Consider the following 19,505-nt stretch of genomic DNA (forward strand, 5'->3'; position numbering starts at 1 on the left):
GATACATAACATTTCCATGGACTGGAAGAATGAAAAGAGAAACTATGTCAATTTTCTCACATTGATCTATAGGATGAACACAATTCTCATCAAAAATCCCAGCAAGATTATTTATAGATACAGACAAGTTAGTACTAAAATTTATACAGTAAGTCCCCTACATACAAACCTTCAAATTGCAAACTTTCAAAGATGTGAACATACCTTCACATGTCCAATCATGTAAGTTAGTTCGCATGTCTGGTATACATTGTCACGTGCATGCATCCTCTACAAGTGATTGTGCTTTTGTGTACTTTACTGTACAGTACCGTTGCTGTGCAACACGAGGAGCTTACTAATGAAGACTTGATGGAGTTGGATGCCCAGAGAAAGGATGAAGAGAGATATGAGGAAGAAGAAGTAACTGAAGAACCAAAGATATTCATGACACAGGAAATGGCAAGGGGATTCTCTTTATTTGAGGAGGCACTGTTAGTTTTTGAGGCACAGGACCTGAACATAGAATGGTACATGATGGTTGCAGCAGCCGTTCAGAATGCAACCCACTGCTACTGTGTCATCTATGACGAGAAAAAAGAGCTACTACCCAGATATCACTGGATCCTTTTTTCAAGAGGGTCGATAGAATTGAATCCAGCAAGGAACCAGAATCTGTGCCATCAACGTCAGGCGTGAGTGAAATTGCAGCTTGCCTTCCATCTCCTATTGCTGATGATCCTTCAGCTCTACCATCTCCCACCTCCTCTTCCTCCTCCAGTCAGTAACTCTTCTTGCCTGTTCACTCGATGCCAGCCCCGGTATGCCAGCTGTTGTACTGTACTACTGTACTTTTCAAGGTGCTGTACTGTAAGATTAAAAACGTTTTCTTTAATTTTTGTGTTTTTTTTTTTTTTGGCTGCATTGGGTCTTCGTTGCTGCACGTGGGCTTTTCTCTGGTTGTGGCAAATGGGGGCTGCTCTTCGTTGTGGTGCACGGGCTTCTCACTGTGGTGGCTTCTCTTGTCGCGGAGCACAGGCTCTCGGCACGTGGGCTTCCATAGTTGTGGCTCGCGGGCTCAGTAGCTGTGGCTCGTGGGCTCCAGAGCGCAGGCTCGGTAGTTGTGGCGCAAGGGCTTAGTTGCTCCATGGCACGTGGGATCTTCCCAGACCAGGGAACGAACCTGTGTCTCCTGCATTGGCAGGTGGATTCTTAACCACTGCGCTACGAGGGAAGCCCCTTTGTGTTTGTTTTTTATGTATTATTCGTATGAAAAGTATTTTAAATCTATTACAGTACAGTACTATATAGCCGATTGTGTTAGTTGGGTACCTAGGCTAACTTTGTTGGACTTACAAACACGTTCTTGGAACAGAGCTCATTCATATATAGGGGACTTACTATGGAAAGACAAATAAACTAGAATAACTAAAACGATTCTGAGAAAGAAAAATAAAGTGGGAGAAATCACTCTGCTAATGTTAAGACTTACTATATAGCTACAATAATGAAGACAATGTGGTATTGCAGAGGAATAGGCACACATGTAAACTGAGCAGCATAGAGAACACAGAAATAGATTCACACAAATATGCCAAACTGATTTTGGACAAAGGGCAAAAGCAATTCAGTGGAAGAATGATACCTCTTTAAAAAATTGTACTGGAACAATTAGACATCTATAGGAAAAAAAAAAAAGAACCTCAACCTAAAACTTACATCATATACAAAAGTCAAATGCAAGATGGATAGTGGATTTAAATGTCAAGAGTAAACTTTTAAAAATTTAAGAAAAAAAAAACAGGAGAAAATCTTGATGACCTGGGGATAGATGAAAAGTCCTTAGACATGACACAATAACATGATCCATTTAAAAAAAAACATAAATTGGATTTTATCAAAATTAAAATCAAAAACATTTGTGCTGCTAAACACTCTGTTAAGATGATGAAAAGACAAACTACAGACTGGGAGAAAACGTTTTGCAAATTACATATCAAACATGATCTTATATTTACAATATACAATGAAGTCGCAAAACTTAACAGTAAAACAATATTCAGTTAGAAGAGAAGTAAAAGACATGAACTGACATCTTACTGAAGTCAGTCATATGGATGGAAAATAAGCACATGAAAAGATGTTCAACATTTTTAGCCATCAGGGAATTGCCAATTAATGCCACAATGTAATATCACTACACAGATAGTAGATTGGCTAAAATAAAATATAGTGACAATACCAAATGCTACTGAGAATTAGGAAACTAGATCTTTCATACATTGTTAGTGGTAATGTAAAATGGTACAACTACTCTGGAAAGTAATTTGGCATTTTCTTATAGAACCATACCTGTACTTACCATATAACCCAGCAATCACACTCTTGAGAATTTATTCCAGAGAAATGAAAACTTATCTTTACACAAAAATCTTCATGTGAATGTTCATAGCAGCTTTATTCATAACAACAAAAATACTGGAAACAACCTAAATATCTTTCAGTAGTTAAACAAATTCTAGTGCGTCCCTACAACTGAATACTATTTAGCAAAAAGAAATAATTGAATTATCGATAAATGCAACGTCCTGTATGTATGTCATAGACATTACACTCAATGAAAAAAATACTCTAAAGGTTACATACTGTATGATTCTATTTATATAACATTCTCAAAATGACAAAGCTATAAAGATGGAGAACAGATTAGTGGTTGCCAGGGAATGGAGATGGGGGAGAGTTGTTGCTAAATGAGAGGCAATATGAGGAACTTCCTTTGCAATGATGAAATAGTTCTGTATCATGACTGTGGTGATGATTTCATGAATCTAAACATGGGATAAAACTGTATAAAGCTATACATACACAATTTTTAATGCCTGCAAAAAATAGTGAAATTGAATGCTTTGTAAAAGTCTAGTTAATAATATTCTGCTGATGTCAATTTCCTGGTTGTGATACTGTACTCTAAATATAAGATGTCTCCATTGTGGGAAGTTGGTTGAAGGGCACATAGGAATCTACGTACCATTTCTGAACTTCCTGTGAGTCAGCAATTATTTCAAAATAGAAAGTCTAAAAGAGATTTGCATATTATATATTGCATTAAGACACCCTATCAAATTTGTATGGAAACCACAGATCTGCTTTTTTTTTTCCTCACATTTTTTGTGAGATCAGGAAGAAGCAGGCATCTTGGAAGAAAACAGCAACATTAAAGTTTCCTTCTGGGGAAGATAGGTGTCTTATCCAGTGAAAGGGCTTGGAAACTGGATATACAACTTCTGTCCTTGTCACTTAAAGTAGTGTCCACTTAAATTTGTTGAGACTTGTTTTGTGGCCTAGTATGTAATCTATCCTGGAGAATGTTCCATGTGCACTTGAAAAGACTGTATATTATACTGTTTTTGGATATACTGTCCTGTAGATATCTGTAGATAAGTCCAACTGTTCTATTGTGTCAAGGACTATGGAAAAAAGTATGGAAGCTCCGCAAAAAACTAAAATTAGAACCACCATATGATCCAGCAATTCCACTCCTGGGTATATATTCAAAAAAATCAAAAACACTAATTCGAAAAAATACATGCACCCCAATGTTCATACCAGCATTATTTATAATAGCCAAGATATGGAAGCAACCCAAGTGCCCATCAACAGACAAATGAATAAAGAATATGTGATATATATATCACATATACAATGGAATATTACTCAGCCATAAAAAAGAATGAAATTCTGCCATTTGCAGCAACGTGGATGGACCTAGAGAATATTATGCTTAGTGAAATAAGTCAGGCAGAAGGACAAATACTACATGATATCACTTATATGTGGAATCGAAAAAATAAAATACACGAATGTATACAGCAGAACAGAAACAGACTCACAGATATAGAAAACAAACTAGTGGTTACCAGTGGGGAGAGGGAAGGGGAGGGGAGAAGATAGGGGTAGGGACTAAGAGATACAAACTACTATGCATAAAATAAATAAGCAACAAGGATATATTGTACAGCACAGGGAATTATAGCCATCATCTTGTAATAACTTTTAATGAAGTATAATCTGTAAAAATACTGAATCACTATGCTGTATACCTGAAATACTGTAAATCAACAATACTTCAATTTTAAAAAAGAAGTCATGTCTAATCCTAAGAGGGAGCAGTTCCACAGAAACAGCTGTTAACTAGAAAAGGCAAAGTGGAAGGCCTGCTTCAGAGTCCTGCAATACTCACAGCTTGGCTAAGCCAATTACCCTGTGGTGAGACACCAGGAAAATACAGAGACATTTACAGTAATCTCTCCCTGGAAGATGCCTCCTGATCCAAAACTACTCTAGACTTAGCAGTTTTAGTAATTTTTAAGCCAAAAAATTCATAGGACTTCTACTTGGTGGCTACCATTTAAAGCACATAGTGGTTTAGAGTTAAACAGACCAAGAGTGAAAACTGGCTCCACAGATTTACCAGGTGTGTGAACTTGGCCAACAACTTGTCTTATCCTCAGATTCCTTATCTGTAAAATGGGGATAATCAGATCTGTTTCATTATTAAATACCACAGTATCTGAGAAGTCTTTCCTGACAACTTTTGATAAGATATCCTCTTGTGTGGTCCTAGGGTTCAGTTATGCTCCTCCGATGGTAATCCTGCAATTATCTGTCGGCTTGTCTGTGTTAAGCAAACACAGATGGTAAGGTTTCTAAGGGATAAGACCTGCCATGTGTATTCCCCAGAGCATGGCAGAGTCCCAGTCTAGATACTCACAAGTGGTCAGGGAATCACAGATCACTATTATTGTATTTAGTTATTTGGTCACTTGAGAATGTACATGAAAAATTAGTGAATAGCTGATATCCTAGAATTCAGTTTCCTCTTCACTCTCCATTGTATCTCTAAACTTCTAAAACTTCTAGAATGGGACTTCTGGTATCCTGACATTGTAGATTTATGAAAGACTCCAGCCTCCCCATTACATTCTGTCTCAGAGCTGGCCTCATCTTCAAATTAAATTGAACGTTCACTGAAGGTTTCCCAAATACAATGCTATTAAGCACACATATGAGGCCCTTAGTAAATTATGTCTATATGGATGAACTGTTGAACAAATACAAATATGTTAATTGGATTTTTTAGGTGAAAAGCATGGTTTTCCTTCAAGCTCACATAGTAAGACTCAAAAGTGTGAAATGAATACACAATGGAGTCGTCACATCCAGGTGAGCTCTCTTACAATCTAGAGGACACAACTGCTTTTATTTTCTTCCTATACATTTCGACACTGCTTTTCTATTTTACTTCCCATGGTCTTTGTCCTGCTACTGTACAAATACAGATATTGAATTCAACAACTACAACCTTTGGTTCTACTTTTAAAAGTATGTTTCTGACTTCCTCATTAGACTGTGAGATCCTTCAAGGTAGGAACCATGTTTCATTATGCTTTCATGTCTAGCACCTGAAACTGCCTGAAATATGGTAGGACTCCCTGAAGAGGTTTTGATTTAACAAACATTTTGTAAATATACTGTAAGGAAAAAATTCCTATTCTAAACTGGTGTTAGTATAATAGATGTTATCTTTCCAAGACACCGTACGAAGAGCTTCTGTGTATTAGATGCCATTTAATTTGTACAAGAAATCTGAGGTTTCGGAGATCCAGAACTCTGCTCCATTTCTGTCATCTGTTATGGGTTTAATTTTGTCCCCTCAAAATTCATATGTTGAAATCCTAACGTCCACTGCCTCAGAATATGATCTTATTTGGAAACTGGGTCATTGCAGAGGTACTTAGTCCCTAATCCAATACAACTGGTGTCCTTATAAAAGAACACCATGTAAAGAAATAGACAAACACAAAGGGAGAATGAAGCCAGAGATCAGGATGATGAATTTACAAGCCAAGGAGAGAGGCCTGGAACCAGTCTTTCCCGTACAGTCCTCAGCAGTAATCAACCATGCTGACACATTTATTTCGAATTTCAGATTTCTAGCCTCCAGAATTGTGAAACAATAAATTTCTGTTGTTTAAGTCATAACTTTATAATGGCAGCCCTAGAAAACTCATACAGCTTCTGATATAGCAGTTAGCACAGTTCTTGGCACCAACATAAACTAAGGAGACATTTTTAACATCTCAGTCATTTAGGGATTTTATTTCATATCAACACTCAGTTGATATGTATATTCTCCAGGAAGCCTTCTATGCTCCCCGCCTCCCAATGATTCCCAATTCCTCATATGGACATATGCTTTCTCTCTTTTTCAGAATCAAGTAATTTTAATAATCACAAACTGAAATTATCCTTAGCTTTTTAAAAACATTTTATTGAAGTATACTTGATCCCTTTGGACGTATGCTTTCTTCTCTCTCGGCTAAATGCTTAGGACTAGAATGGCTGGATCACATGGTAGACATAGGCCCAGGGTTTTTTAAAAGAAATTTCTAAACTGTTTTCCAAGTGTTGTACCATTATATATTCCCACAGCAGGGTATAAGAATGCCAGCTCTTCCACATCCTGACTAACACTTAGTGTGGTTAGTCTTTTTTTAATGAAATTTTATTTTAAAACAATTTTAGATTTACAGAAATCAGTTTCCCCAGTTGTTAACATCTTCCATTAGTATGGTACATTTGTCAGAAATAATGAAGCAACACTGACACATTATTAACTAAAGTCCATACTTTATTCATATTTGTTCAATTTTTATCGAATGTTCTTTTTCTGTGCCAAGACCTCATCTAAGACACTACATTACATTTAGTCATCATGTCTCCCTAGGCTCTTCTTTACTGGGGGGGGGGGTAATGGTTATTAATTTTCTTTTTTCCAGCCTTGCTGAGATATACTTGACAAATAAGAATTGTATATATTTAAGGCTTACAAAATGATGTTTTGATACATGTATACGTTGTGAAATGATTACCACAATCAAGCTAATTAACATAACCATCATATCACATAGTTCCAATTTTGTACGTGTGTGGTAAGAACACTTAAGATCAACTATCTCAGCAAGTTTCAAGTATCTAATATAGTATTATTAACTACAGTCACCATGCTGTTCATTAGATCTCCAGAAATTATTCATCCTGCATAACTGAACTTTTATACCCTTTGACTAACATCTCCCCATTTCTCCCACTGCCCGGTCCCTGACAATCACCATTCTACTCTCTGCTTTTATGAGTTTGACTTTTTTTAGATTCCACATACAAGTGAGATCATGCTGTATTTGTGTCTGGCTTATTTCACTTATCATAATGCCCTCATATTCATCCATGTTGTCACAAAAGGCAGGATTTCCTTCTTTTTAAAGGCTGAAGAGTATTCCATTCCTGTGACAGTTTCTCAGACTTTCCTTGTTTTTCATAACCTTGACAGTATAGAGTAATACTGGTCAAGTAATTTTTAGAATGCACCTCAATTGTGTTTGTTTGATGTTTTACTCATGGTTAGACTGAGGTTATGGATTTTGGGGAGGAAGACCACAGACATGAAGTGACATTCTCAATACAACATATCCGGGGTATATGCTATCAACTTGACTTGTAACTGATAAAGTTAACCTTGATCACTTGGCTCAGGTAGAGTTTGCCAGGTTTCTCCATTATATAGTTGCAATTTTTATTTCACTATAAATCCCATGGACATTGAAAATAAAATTGAAAGTAATATTAAGAACAACTCTTAGAGGAAAACATAGGCAGAACACTCTATGACATACATCACAGCAAGATTCTTTTTGACCCAGCTCCCAGAGAAATGGAAATAAGAACACAAACAAATGGGACCTAATGAAATTAAAAGCTTTTGCACAGCAAAGGAAACCATAAACAAGACCAAAAGACAACCATCAGAATGGGAGAAAATATTTGCAAATGAAGCAACTGACAAAGGATTAATCTCCAAGATTTACAAGCAGCTCATGCAGCTCAATAACAAAAAAACGAACAACCCAATCCAAAGATGGGCAGAAGACCTAAATAGACATTTCTCCAAAGAAGATATACAGATGTCCAACAGACACATGAAAGAATGCTCAACATCATTAATCATTAGAGAAATGCAAGTCAAAACTACAATGAGATATCATCTCACACCGGTCAGAATGGCCATCATCAAAAAATCTAGAAACAATAAACACTGGAGAGGGTGTGGAGAAAAGGGAACACTCTTGCACTGTTGGTGGGAATGTAAATTGATACAGCCACTATGGAGAACAGTATGGAGGTTCCTTCAAAAACTAAAAATAGAACTGCCATACGACCCAGCAATCCCACTACTGGGCATATACCCTGAGAAAACCATAATTCAAAAAGAGTCATGTACCAAAATGTTCATTGCAGCTCTATTTACAATAGCCAGGACATAGAAGCAACCTAAGTGTCCATCAGCAGATGAATGGATAAAGAAGATGTGGCACATATATACTATGGAATATTACTCAGCCATAAAAAGAAACGAAATTGAGTTACTTTTAGTGAGGTGGATGGACCTAGAGTCTGTCATATAGAGTGAAGTAATTCAGAAAGAAAAAACAAATACCGTACGCTAACACATATATATGGGATCTTAAAAAAGAAGGTCATGAAGAACCTTGGGGCAAGACGAGAATAAAGACGCAGACCTACTAGAGAATGGACTTGAGGATATGGGGAGGGGGAAGGGTAAGCTGGGACAAAGTGAGAGAGTGGCATGGACATATATACACTACTAAACGTAAAATAGATAGCTAGTGGGAAGCAACCGCATAGCAAAGGGAGATCAGCTCCGTGCTTTGTGACCACCTAGAGGGGTGGGATAGGGAGGGTGGGAGGGAGGGAGACGCAAGAGGGAAGAGATATGGGGACATATGTATATGTATAACTCTTTCACTTTGTTATAAAGCAGAAACTAACACACCATGTAAAGCAATTATACTCCAATAAAGATGTTAAAAAAGAAAAAAGAATTAGTATGTTGGTGGAGGTCATCAAGAGGACATGACCAACTGCTGACTCTCAAGCCGGACCTGGGCAATCAGAGGCTCCTCATCCCCTCTCCAATCCTTGGAATGTACCTTCAGTCCACCATTCTCAAAGCTGGAGCCGTTTTCAAGGACACAGCCTTGAGACAGTAATGTGATGTTGAGACCATCTGGTTGGTATATGTGACCGAACCCCATTAAGGCCTCTATGTAAACTTTCAAGATTCTGGCAAGCAGGTATGGAGATCTACTGTCTTGCAGCTGCTCAAGACAAGCCTGAAATGGAAGTCCCTTGTGGGGAATTCCCTGGCAGTCCAGTAATTAGAATTCTGTGCTTTCACTGCCAAGGGTCTGGGTTCAATCCCTGGTTGGGGAACTGAGATCCCACAAGCCACATGGTGCGGCCAAATAAATAAATAAAGACTTAAATGTTAAAGGCCAATATTTTCTGAAAATAATGTAAGTTCTTTGCTTATTAAACTGCCACCTACCTATCTGGAGTGGTCTGCCTCTTTCTTCCATCTCTCCTTGCCCTTCATGTACAGGGGCCAGTTTGTGAGCCAACAGAGTAACATGACAAAGTTTTCAAAATATGTTCTCAAAAATAATTCCTTTAGTTCTAAAGATTTTTAGTAGTATGCCCCATAGGTTTTTGTTCCAATTCCTGAATTTACATTTTTCCATTTTAGTACAGATGATGGATCCCACTGTGTTCCTTCAGAGCTACCAAAGGGTTGACTGGGTGGAACATTTTTCAAGGAGTAAGGACACTTGGTGGTAGAGATTCTGGGAAGATGGTGGCGTCAGTAGCTATATAGGTTTTTGATCTCTCCAAACACTCACATAAAAACAGAGCAACTAGAGAGCAAAAGCAAAATGCATGAATAATATTTTCAACAAATCTAGGTTATAAGATATCCCCTCAGCCTCCAAAATTCAAGTGGATGAGGACAAACCACTAAAAGTTGCATTACTTACATGGTACCGGTGTCTGTGCAGGAAGAAAAAGAAGTAACATCACAGCATTTTACTAACTTGATAATAGGAGAACCACAAACTAGCCAGCTCACTGGAAAGAGAAACTGAAACTGGCAGGGTTTCTGCCCTTTGCAATACCAGGTAAGTGCAGGGAGCCCAGCTGAAAAGGCACTAAAGGGGCTGGAAGCATCATAGCCCCTGCGAACTCTCAAAACTGACACTTCAGGGCTCCCTTCTAGGACAGGAGCCCACCATATGAGAAACCTCTGGAACTGGAATCATGATTCAGTAGGAAATGAATAAGAGAGACTAAGGAAATGAGAAGGTCTAAAACTGTGCTGTATACACACGTCCACACTTGTGGCTATTGAGTACTTGAAATGTGGCTGAGATATGCTGCAGGTGTAAATTACACACCAGCTTTTGAAAACTTAGTAGGAAAAATTTTAAATATCTCATAAATTATTAAGTGAAGTGAGTCAGAAAGAGAAAGACAAATACCATGTGATATCACTTATACGTGGAATCTAAAATATGACACAAATGAATTTATTTATGAAACAGAAACATACTCACAGACATGGAAAACAAACTTATGGTTACCAAAGGGGAAAGGGGGTAGGGAAGTGATAAACTGGGAGTTTGGGATTAGCCGATTCAAACTACTATGTATAAAATACATAGACAAGGTCCTACTGTACAGCACAGGGAACTATATTCAATATACTGTAATAAACCATAATGGGAAAGAATATGAAAAAGAGTGTGCATATATATGCATGGCTGAATCGCTTTGCTGTACACCAGAAGCTAACACAGCATTGTATATCAACTATACTTCAATTAAAAATATTTTTTTATCTAAAAAATAAATATCTCGATAATTTTTATATTGATTACATGTTGAAATAATATTTTGGATAGATGAAATTAAATAAATAATTAAATGTGTTTCTTTAGGCACTTTTAAATGTGACTACTAGAAAATGGTATTACATGTGTGGCTAGCATTATATTTCTACTGGACAGAACTCCATATTACTGAAGTTTGAGATGCCTTTTCGACATCTCAAGTGGAAAAGTCAATTAGGTAGCTGGATATACGTGACTGGAGTACAAGGGAATAGATGGGAGTGGATATACAATATTTTGATTCACCAGCCTAAAACAATACTCAAAGATGTGAGACTAGATGGAATCACCTAGGAAGTAAATGTGTATAGGGAAAAAGGGCAAAAAAGGCAAAAAAAAACGGAGGCCTTGGGCAATCCAACACTTAGAGGTGTGGAAAATGAGACAGGTCTAGGAGAATGTGGGGTGGACATAAAGAGAACAGTCTTCAAAGATTAAAGAAGAACATATATAAAGGAAAAGGGAATGATTAACTGTGTCAAATGCTGCCAAAAGGTGAAATGCTGCCAAAAGGTGAATTAAGATGAAATCTAGGGCTTCCCTGGTGGCGCAGCGGTTAAGAATTCACCTGCCAATGCAGGGGACACAGGTTCGAGCCCTGGTCCAGGAAGATCCCACATGCCGAGGAGCAACAAAGCTCGTGTGCCACAACTACTGAGCCCGCACTCTAGAGCCAGCGAGCCACAACTACTGAAGTCCCGCGCGCCTAGAGCCCGTGCTCTGCAACAAGAGAGGCCACTGCCATGAGAAGCCTGCGCACTGCAACGAAGAGTAGCCCCTGCTCGCCGTAACTGGAGGGAGCCCGTGTGCAGCAACGAAGACCCAACACAGCCAAAAATAAATAAATAAAATTTTTTAAAAAAAGCTTCATGATGTTGGGTTTGGCAATGATTTCTAGGATTTGACACTAAAAACACAAGCAACAAAAGTGAAAATAGATAAATTGGATTACATCAAAATGAAAACTTTCTGCATCAAAGGACACAGTCTAAATAGAGTGAAAAGGCAACCTATGGGAGAAAATATTTGCCAATCATATATCTGAAAAGAGGCTAACTTCCAGAACATATAAAGAACCCCTACAACTCAATAACAAGAAAACTGATTTTAAAAATGGGCAAAGGACTTAAATAGACATTTCTCCAAAGAAGATATACAAATGGCCAACAAGCATACGAAAAGATGCTCAACACCACTAATCATTAAGGAAATGCAAATCAAAACCACAGTGAGATATCACCCCTCATTTATTAGGATGGCTGCTATCAAAAAACAAAACAGGGACTTCTTTAGTGGTCCAGTGGTTAAGAATCTGCCTCCCAACGCAGGGGAAGTGGGTTCAATCCCTGGTCGGGGAACTAAGATCCCACAGGCCACAGGGCAACTAAGCCAAAGCACCACAACTGGAGAGAAGCCTGTGCGCTGCAACTAAGACCCGACAAAGCCAAATAAATAAATAAATAAATATTAAAAAAAAGAAAAGAGTAGTCAAACCCATAGAAAGAGAAAGTGGAATGTTGATTGCCAGGGACTTCAGGAAGAGAGGAATGGGGAGTTATGGTTTGATGGGACAGAGTTTCAGTTGGAGAAGATGAAAAAATCCTGGAGATGGAATGTGGTGATGGTTGCATAACAGTGAATGCCATAGAACCGCACACTTACAAATGGTAAATTTTGTTATATGTATCTTACCACAATTAACGAAAAAAAATTTAAAGTGTACTGGGAATTCCCTTGTGGGCCAGTGGTTAGGACTGCCAGGGGCCCAGGTGCTATCCCTGCTCGGGGAACTAAGATCCCACATATTGCACAGCCAGAAAAAAAAAAAAAAAGATGAAATCTAGGAAGTGTCCACTGGATTTTGCAGAATGAAGGTCTGCTATGTGATGACATTTGATACCTTCATAGGGAGGGTCCAGAGAAGGAAGAAATGCTTATGGTCAATGGCAGCTATGTAAATTTTAGTATGGTGGGCTTGAGTTAAGGACATTGGATTGAGGTCCACTCCCAAACAGATCAAATGCCCAGGAGACGCACTAAAACATTAACATGCAGTAGAGTGCTGGCATCTCTGATTCAGCCCACTGAATGCTAGCTCACTGCAGGAAGGACCAAACCTAGGACCTGAAATATTGCTTCCCTCAACATCTGAGATATTGAGGGGGCGTTGTATGGTCAGAGCCACTTCCAGGGACAAGATGTGGCTTCCTAAATATATTGATATATCCCTTAGTGTCTCTAATTCTCTGGGGCTGGGCTACAGAGCTAACTATACATACAGGGCAGTCGCTAACATTTGCAGTATGTCTGGCACAAAAGTACAAATGAAGGCCCTTGGTCCATGTCCTTGATCTCTTCCCATTGCCAGCTATGTCCTACACCAAGAGATCGCTCACACCTAACCCAGAGAGCACTTCAGCCTACATCTCCAAGCTTTGTCTACCCTTTGCTTCTACAGTGGCCACTTGGCCACCTTTTGGGCCTGAGTTTGCATACTATAGGCCCAGACCTCCCTTCCTTAGGAAGGACCCTGAAAGTAAGGCCTTACAGGACCTGGAAGCAGCCTCGGGGAATAAGGAAACCTAAACGTTTTACACAAATGTTGCAGGGTGTTGGGACCTGGTGAGAACATCCCATAGTCCTTGTGGTCAATGTCCCTAGCTTTGTGGTCTGGATACAGCACGAAGAGGGCCTGAGTGGGAACCTTTATAATGTGGGGCCCAGGAATAGGGTTCTTCTTGGTCAGTACTATGCCAGTACTGGCCACATACCAGAAAAGCAAGGAGAAAAAAAATATGGGAAAGGAGGGAGGAGTTTCCTTTTACTGGTTTGGTTTAAATTTTTTTCACTCTATTCTTTTAATGTGGTCTCCTACCATGTTTCTACAACTAAACTTCTTAAAAAAACAGCTGAGTTGAGTTTCATCATAGAACCAGCAATATGGTCATGGTGGAAAATGTAGAAGACCATACCACCAGTTATTCCAAAGATGAGATATATGCCCTGATCACAGCATGGTGTATGTCCATCCAGTTGTCTCCAAATATGTCTATATGTGCACACACAAACACACACATACACACTCACCCTCGCATATCTGCTCACACTTAGTCACAATAATTTTTTAAATGGGGTTATCCATTAACACAATTTTCACTAAATACACGACCATTTTTACATACTCATTAACCTTGAATCACTCTCCCATACCTTCCCCTCCCCTCTCCCCACAGACCTCAGGAGCCCCTGTTCCCAACACACAAATTTGTTTCTCCCCTAGAAACTGAGACCGTCCCCCTTCTGCTCCTAACTCCTGCTGTTCTCCCCCTTCCTGATCCTGAGTCTTCCTTCTAGCACCCCCTACTCCCATCTGAGGAGGAAATATTCTCCCTATCCATACAGGGTCATGCCCTGCCTCTTTCTTCAACCTGGATATCTCCATCACCCCTCCTTTGCTCTAGCCACCCTGAGTTAAACCCTGCCCCCTTTTCTTGTCCATAGTTGCAAAACACCTATGCAAAGAGCATATATAACATATAAGTGGAATTTTCCTGGACAGAACTCCATGTTAGACAGTGGAAATAAATGATTGCTAGGATAATATTTTATTCCCCCTCCCTTGCAATGAGTAAGCTAGTATGCCAACAACTTTCTTAAGTCCTCTAAATAAGACACAGGATTAACCGTTTTTTGGACAATAAAAAAAGCTACAATTTTTAAGTGAAACCAACATTTTAATTTGTTAACTCAAAAATTTCACTATGGAAAGGCAACTTGGAAAAGGGAAATCTCAGAGGCCAAGGCAGGCCTTTTTGGGGGATAAGCGGGGGCTGGAATCAAGTGCCAACAGCAGATAAGTGCTAGGTAGTGCCATTATGGGGAGGGGAGGCTTCAAAACTGCCTCTTCAAACAACAACTTCAAAACTGCTCATGATGTTGCTTAATAGCTAGAGCACCTGGAAACCTCACAGTTAACCAGCGGAGTAGGCAGCCCATTCAGGACAGTGGGTGGATGTTGATTTCTTTTGTAGGCCTTATGATTATGCTCATGGAGGATCACAGCATAGGAGATGTAGGAGAGGGAGGCATGCTCCCTATTTCAGCCGGCTCTCCTGAAGAGAGAAGGCTCAGGACCTCAAAATCGGGCAGCAACATGTGCCTAAGGCTAGCAGGGCTAGGAACAGAGATGGAGCTCAGGCCAGAAAACCTAGGAGAACTCCTGCCAGAAAAAGCAGTGGGGGAGGAGGAGGTGCTCTGGTCCGGAAACCAAAGAGCAGCGGCAGAGGAGGAGGAGGGGGAGGGGGAGGAGGAGGAACTCTCACCATATGGCCCAGGAGGTGAGGGTGAGGAGGCACGCATACGAACTGCATGCCAAACCTGCTGGGAAGCAAGATTTGGGACCTCAGAATCAGAAGAGCTTGAGCTGCTCTGGAAGACTACCCTTCTTAAGGCGAACCCAGGGGATGAAGGAGGACTCTGGCCATTAAGCCCAGGTGGAGAAGGGTGGCTGCTAGGGGCTGATCTTCCCTGGGTGGCGGGGCTCCAGAGGACAAAGCCTGGAGTCGTGCTGCTGCTTTGGAGGGTAGGGCCTAGCTGGGCGGCACGGCTTCCGAGGGTAGGGCTTGGCCCGGATGCGCGACCGCGGAGAACAGGGCCTGGCGGGCTGGAGTGATTGTCGAAGGCAGGGCCTGGACCAGATGCAAAGCGGCGGGAAGCACGGCGGCGGCGATGAGCAGGGCCTGGCCGGCTGGAGTGGTTGTCGATGGCAGCACCTGGCTCAGATGCACGGCGGCGGGAAGCGAGGCCTGGCGCGGAAGCACGGCGGCGGCGATGAGCAGGGCCTGGAGCAGAAGCACGGCGGCGGCGAAGAGCAGGGCCTGGCGGGCTGGAGTGGCTGTCGATGGCAGGGCCTGGCTCAGATGCACGGCGGCGGGAAGCGAGGCCTGGCGCGGAAGCACGGCGGTGGCGATGAACAGGGCCTGGTGCCGAAGCACGGCGGCGGCGAAGAGCAGGGCCTGGCGGGCTGGAGTGGCTGTCGAAGGCACGGCCCGGCCCAGATGCACGGCGGCGAGAAGCGCGGCCTGGCGCGGAAGCATGGCGGCGGCGATGAGCAGGACCTGGCGGCCTGGAGTGGCTGTCGATGGCAGGGCCCGGCCCAGATGCACGGCGGCGGGAAGCGGGGCCTGGTGCGGAAGCACGGCGGCGGCGATGAGCCCGGCCTGGCGGGCTGGAGTGGTTGGTGATGGCAGCGCCAGGCGCGGAAGCACGGCGGCGGCGATGAGCAGGACCTGGAGCAGAAGCACGGCGGCGGCGAAAAGCGGGGCCTGGCTCGGGTGTACAGCAGCGGCGTTGAACAGGGCCTGGCGCTGATCCTTGGCGCTGGAGAGCAGCGCCCGGCCCGGATAGATGGCAACGAGCTGCGCCTGGTTCGGGTGCACGGTGGTGGTGGCGAGCAGGGCTCTGCTCAGCTGCACGGCTACGATTAGCAGCGCTGGACCCGGATGCGTGGCTATGGAGAGCTAGCCTGGCTGTCTGACTGTGGAGAACGGGAGCCGACGGGGTGGTGCGCCCGTGGCGAGCAGGGCGTTGCACCGATACACGGCTGCGGACAGCAGGGCCAGACTGGGTGGCGCGGCGGCAGAGGGCTGGGCCTGCTCTGACTGCTTGACTGCGGAGAGCAGGGCCTGGTGCGTTAGCCTGGCTTTGGAGGACAGGACCCGGCTGTGATGCGCGGTTCCACAGAGAAACCTGAAAATGGCCGCAGCTGCTGGGCTCAGACCTTGGAGAGGATGGCGGCGAAGACGCTGACCACGGGGACACTGCAGCTCCGGAAGGCAGACAGCGCCGTGGAAGCTTCAGAGACCGGGAAGCCTCCTCGCGGCTGGGCCGCTTCCTCCCACGTCCATTCCCTGGGCTCGTGGTCTGGGTCGGACGCTGGCCAGCGCCCCTGGAGGCTTGCCAGACGGCGGCCCCACTGAGCACAGGCACCGTCTGGACGCCTTGGCCCATCCTGGGCACCACACAGCTCAGCTCTGCGTGGGGACTCCCGCCGCCATGGAGGTCGGGGCGCCCCCCTTCCTGCACACCGTCCACGGAGGGAGGCCCCGGGTCCTCCCCGGTGAGCGAAATGGCGCCGGCAGCAGCCATCTTGCAGGATGAGGAACCTGCTGTGCCACCGCGTGGGGCGCCGCCACCTGACGGAGATGGGTTGCTCGAGACTGTGGGGACCAAGGCACCGGGATTGGGGTTTTCAGTCCCACGGGTGTCGCCAGGGGCAGAGGCGACCTCGTTCTTCGGCCCTGCAGGCATCTCACCTTGCTGTGGCTTCTGCTCCTTCTCTGTGGCACGACTGCGCGGCCCCAAGGCCAGGTTCTCCCTCAGAGACAGGAGAACGCGGCTGCCGACGCTACCTCAGTGGAGCCCTGGGCGCCAAGAGGGAGGATGGGCGGGCCCTGTGGAGTCTTCGCTTCTGATTGGTGGGCTGGATGTCACGTGACCTTCGTCACCCGGGGAGGGGGCCAACTTGGCTCCACCTAGCGCCAAACAGGAGGGTGTGCTCCACACGTCAGGAGTTTGCTCCACCCTGCCCTGCTCAGCACGCCGCCGGGTCAATGCTGGGAATTCCCCATCCTTACCCTAGGAGTGTATGCGTCTCGAAAGAGGGCTTGAGGGCCACAAGGCTGTCTGTATAAATGATTCGAGTCACGCTGAATCAGCTTAGCTTATAGCACCACTCTGGTGGCTCAACCCTTAGCCAGGTGTCCCTCCTGGAATATAGTCAGGACACTGGACCCGTAACTGTGACCCTGGAGGGGACGGTCCCGGAACTGCTCCGGGCATCTGGATGACCCCACAGGAAGGTTTGCTTGGAGAGCGGCCTGAAAGCGAGCAAACGGATGGGTCCTACACAGGGGTCTTGGCTCAGGATGTTCAGTATGCTGCCACATACGCGGGACGGGGGGGCAGTTAATTCTTCAGCAAGATGCTTCCCCCTGCCCTGCTCCCTGAACACAGACAGGTTGCCTGGGATTAAGGGTGATGCTGTCCTTAAAGATGCATCATCATTTGTATGGGCTGCAGAGTAATCCACTGATGAACGTACATTAATTTATTTGACCTACTCTCTAGTTTCTGTTCATATAAATATGGTGTGGTGCACAGGCTTGAAGTGCAATATTTGGACACATTTTTAGTCATTATTATAAAAGTCATTATTACTGCATGTTCAGTACCCAAAACAAAAGTAAATGTAGGAAAACTAGAACCTAGATTCCCACAGACCAGCAGGCAAGTACTGGGAATGTTTAATTATTTTTTGGTAGAATGGCCATTCATAAATAATTCATAGGCCTTTTGTTTTATAAAAATGGAATTATTCATGCATACATATTGTTTTGTAACCTGCTTATTGTGTCCAGAAAACACACTTTCCATGTCAATAAATACATTTCCACAAGGCCATTGTGTAACTACAAAATATTCCTTTTATGGAGGAAGCTTACGTTTTCTTTTTTTTTAATAAATTTATTTATTTATTTATTTTTGGCTGAGTTGGGTCTTCGCTGCTGTGCGTGGGCTTTCTCTAGTTGCCGTGAGTGGTGGCTACTCTTCATTGCGGAGCACAGGCTCTAGGCGTGCGGGCTTCAGTAGTTGTGGCACATGGGCTCAGTAGTTGTGGCTCGCGGGCTCTAGAGCACAGGCTCAGTAGTTGCGGCGCACGGACTTAGTTGCTCCGCGGCATGTGGGATCTTCCTGGACCAGGGCTCGAACCCGTGTCCCCTGCGTTGGCAGGCGGATTCTTAACCACTGCGCTACCAGGGAAGTCCAGGAAGCTTTCATTTTCAAACTGCTATATTGATCAACATTTATGTTGTTTCCAACTTTTCACTCTCTATAACACATCAGTGTAAGACATATCCTTTTTACTAAAAATTGTTCAGGGGCTTCCCTGGTGGTGCAGTGGTTGAGAATCCGCCTGCCAATGCAGGGGTCACGGGTTCGAGCCCTGGTCTGGAAGGATCCCACATGCCGTGGAGCAGCTGGGCCCGTGAGCCACAACTGCTGAGCCTGCGCGTCTGGAGCCCGTGCTCCGCAACAAGAGAGGCCACGACGGTGAGAGGCCCGTACACCACGATGAAGAGTGGCCCCCGCTCGCCGCAACTGGAGAAAGCCCTCACACAGAAACGAAGACCCAATGCAGCCAAAAAGAAAGAAAGAAAGAAAGAAAGAAAGAAAGAAAGAAGCTTTCATTAAAAAAAAAAAATTGTTCATATCCTCGAATGTGAACTTGTTGTGGGTAAATTCCCAGAAAAGGACATTCTGAATACGGACCATACACATTTGTAATTCTTTGAGAAGAATTTAGGAAAGTGGTTCTCCTGAAAGTTGCTGTTACAGCGATTTTGGTGGAATGGAATGGGATATTTAGTGGAATGGATGAACAAATGCACTGAAACAACACAAAAATAGAATAGAATGGTGTTTGGAGTGTTAAATAATAGAGAGTAGAAAATGGATTTGAAATGGAATGCAGAATGTGATGAAATTGACACTGACTGTAGTGGAAATTAGAACAAAATGGAAAAGGAATATGGACTTGAACAGGCTATGGAATGGAAAATTGAATGGAATATAATGGGAAAATGGAATGGAATGCAAAAT

The 19,505-nt window shown here is 43.3% G+C and overlaps 1 protein-coding gene across 1 annotated transcript in view; it reads right to left on the reverse strand.

Moving 5' to 3' along the window:
- Positions 1-14,900: 14,900 nt before the first annotated feature.
- EZHIP (EZH inhibitory protein) overlaps positions 14,901-19,505 on the reverse strand; it is a gene marked incomplete at its 3' end in the record, with an annotated part of 40,648 nt that continues 36,043 nt past the window's right edge. The window contains exon 3 of the mRNA XM_082446746.1: positions 14,901-17,722. Within this exon, the coding sequence (XP_082302872.1) occupies positions 14,901-17,153 (2,253 nt within the window). The 5' untranslated portion in view covers positions 17,154-17,722. The remainder of the gene's footprint in view (positions 17,723-19,505) is intronic.

This window comes from Balaenoptera physalus (genome assembly GCF_965194825.1).
Source record: "Balaenoptera physalus genome assembly, chromosome: X".
Classification (NCBI taxonomy): domain Eukaryota; kingdom Metazoa; phylum Chordata; class Mammalia; order Artiodactyla; family Balaenopteridae; genus Balaenoptera; species Balaenoptera physalus.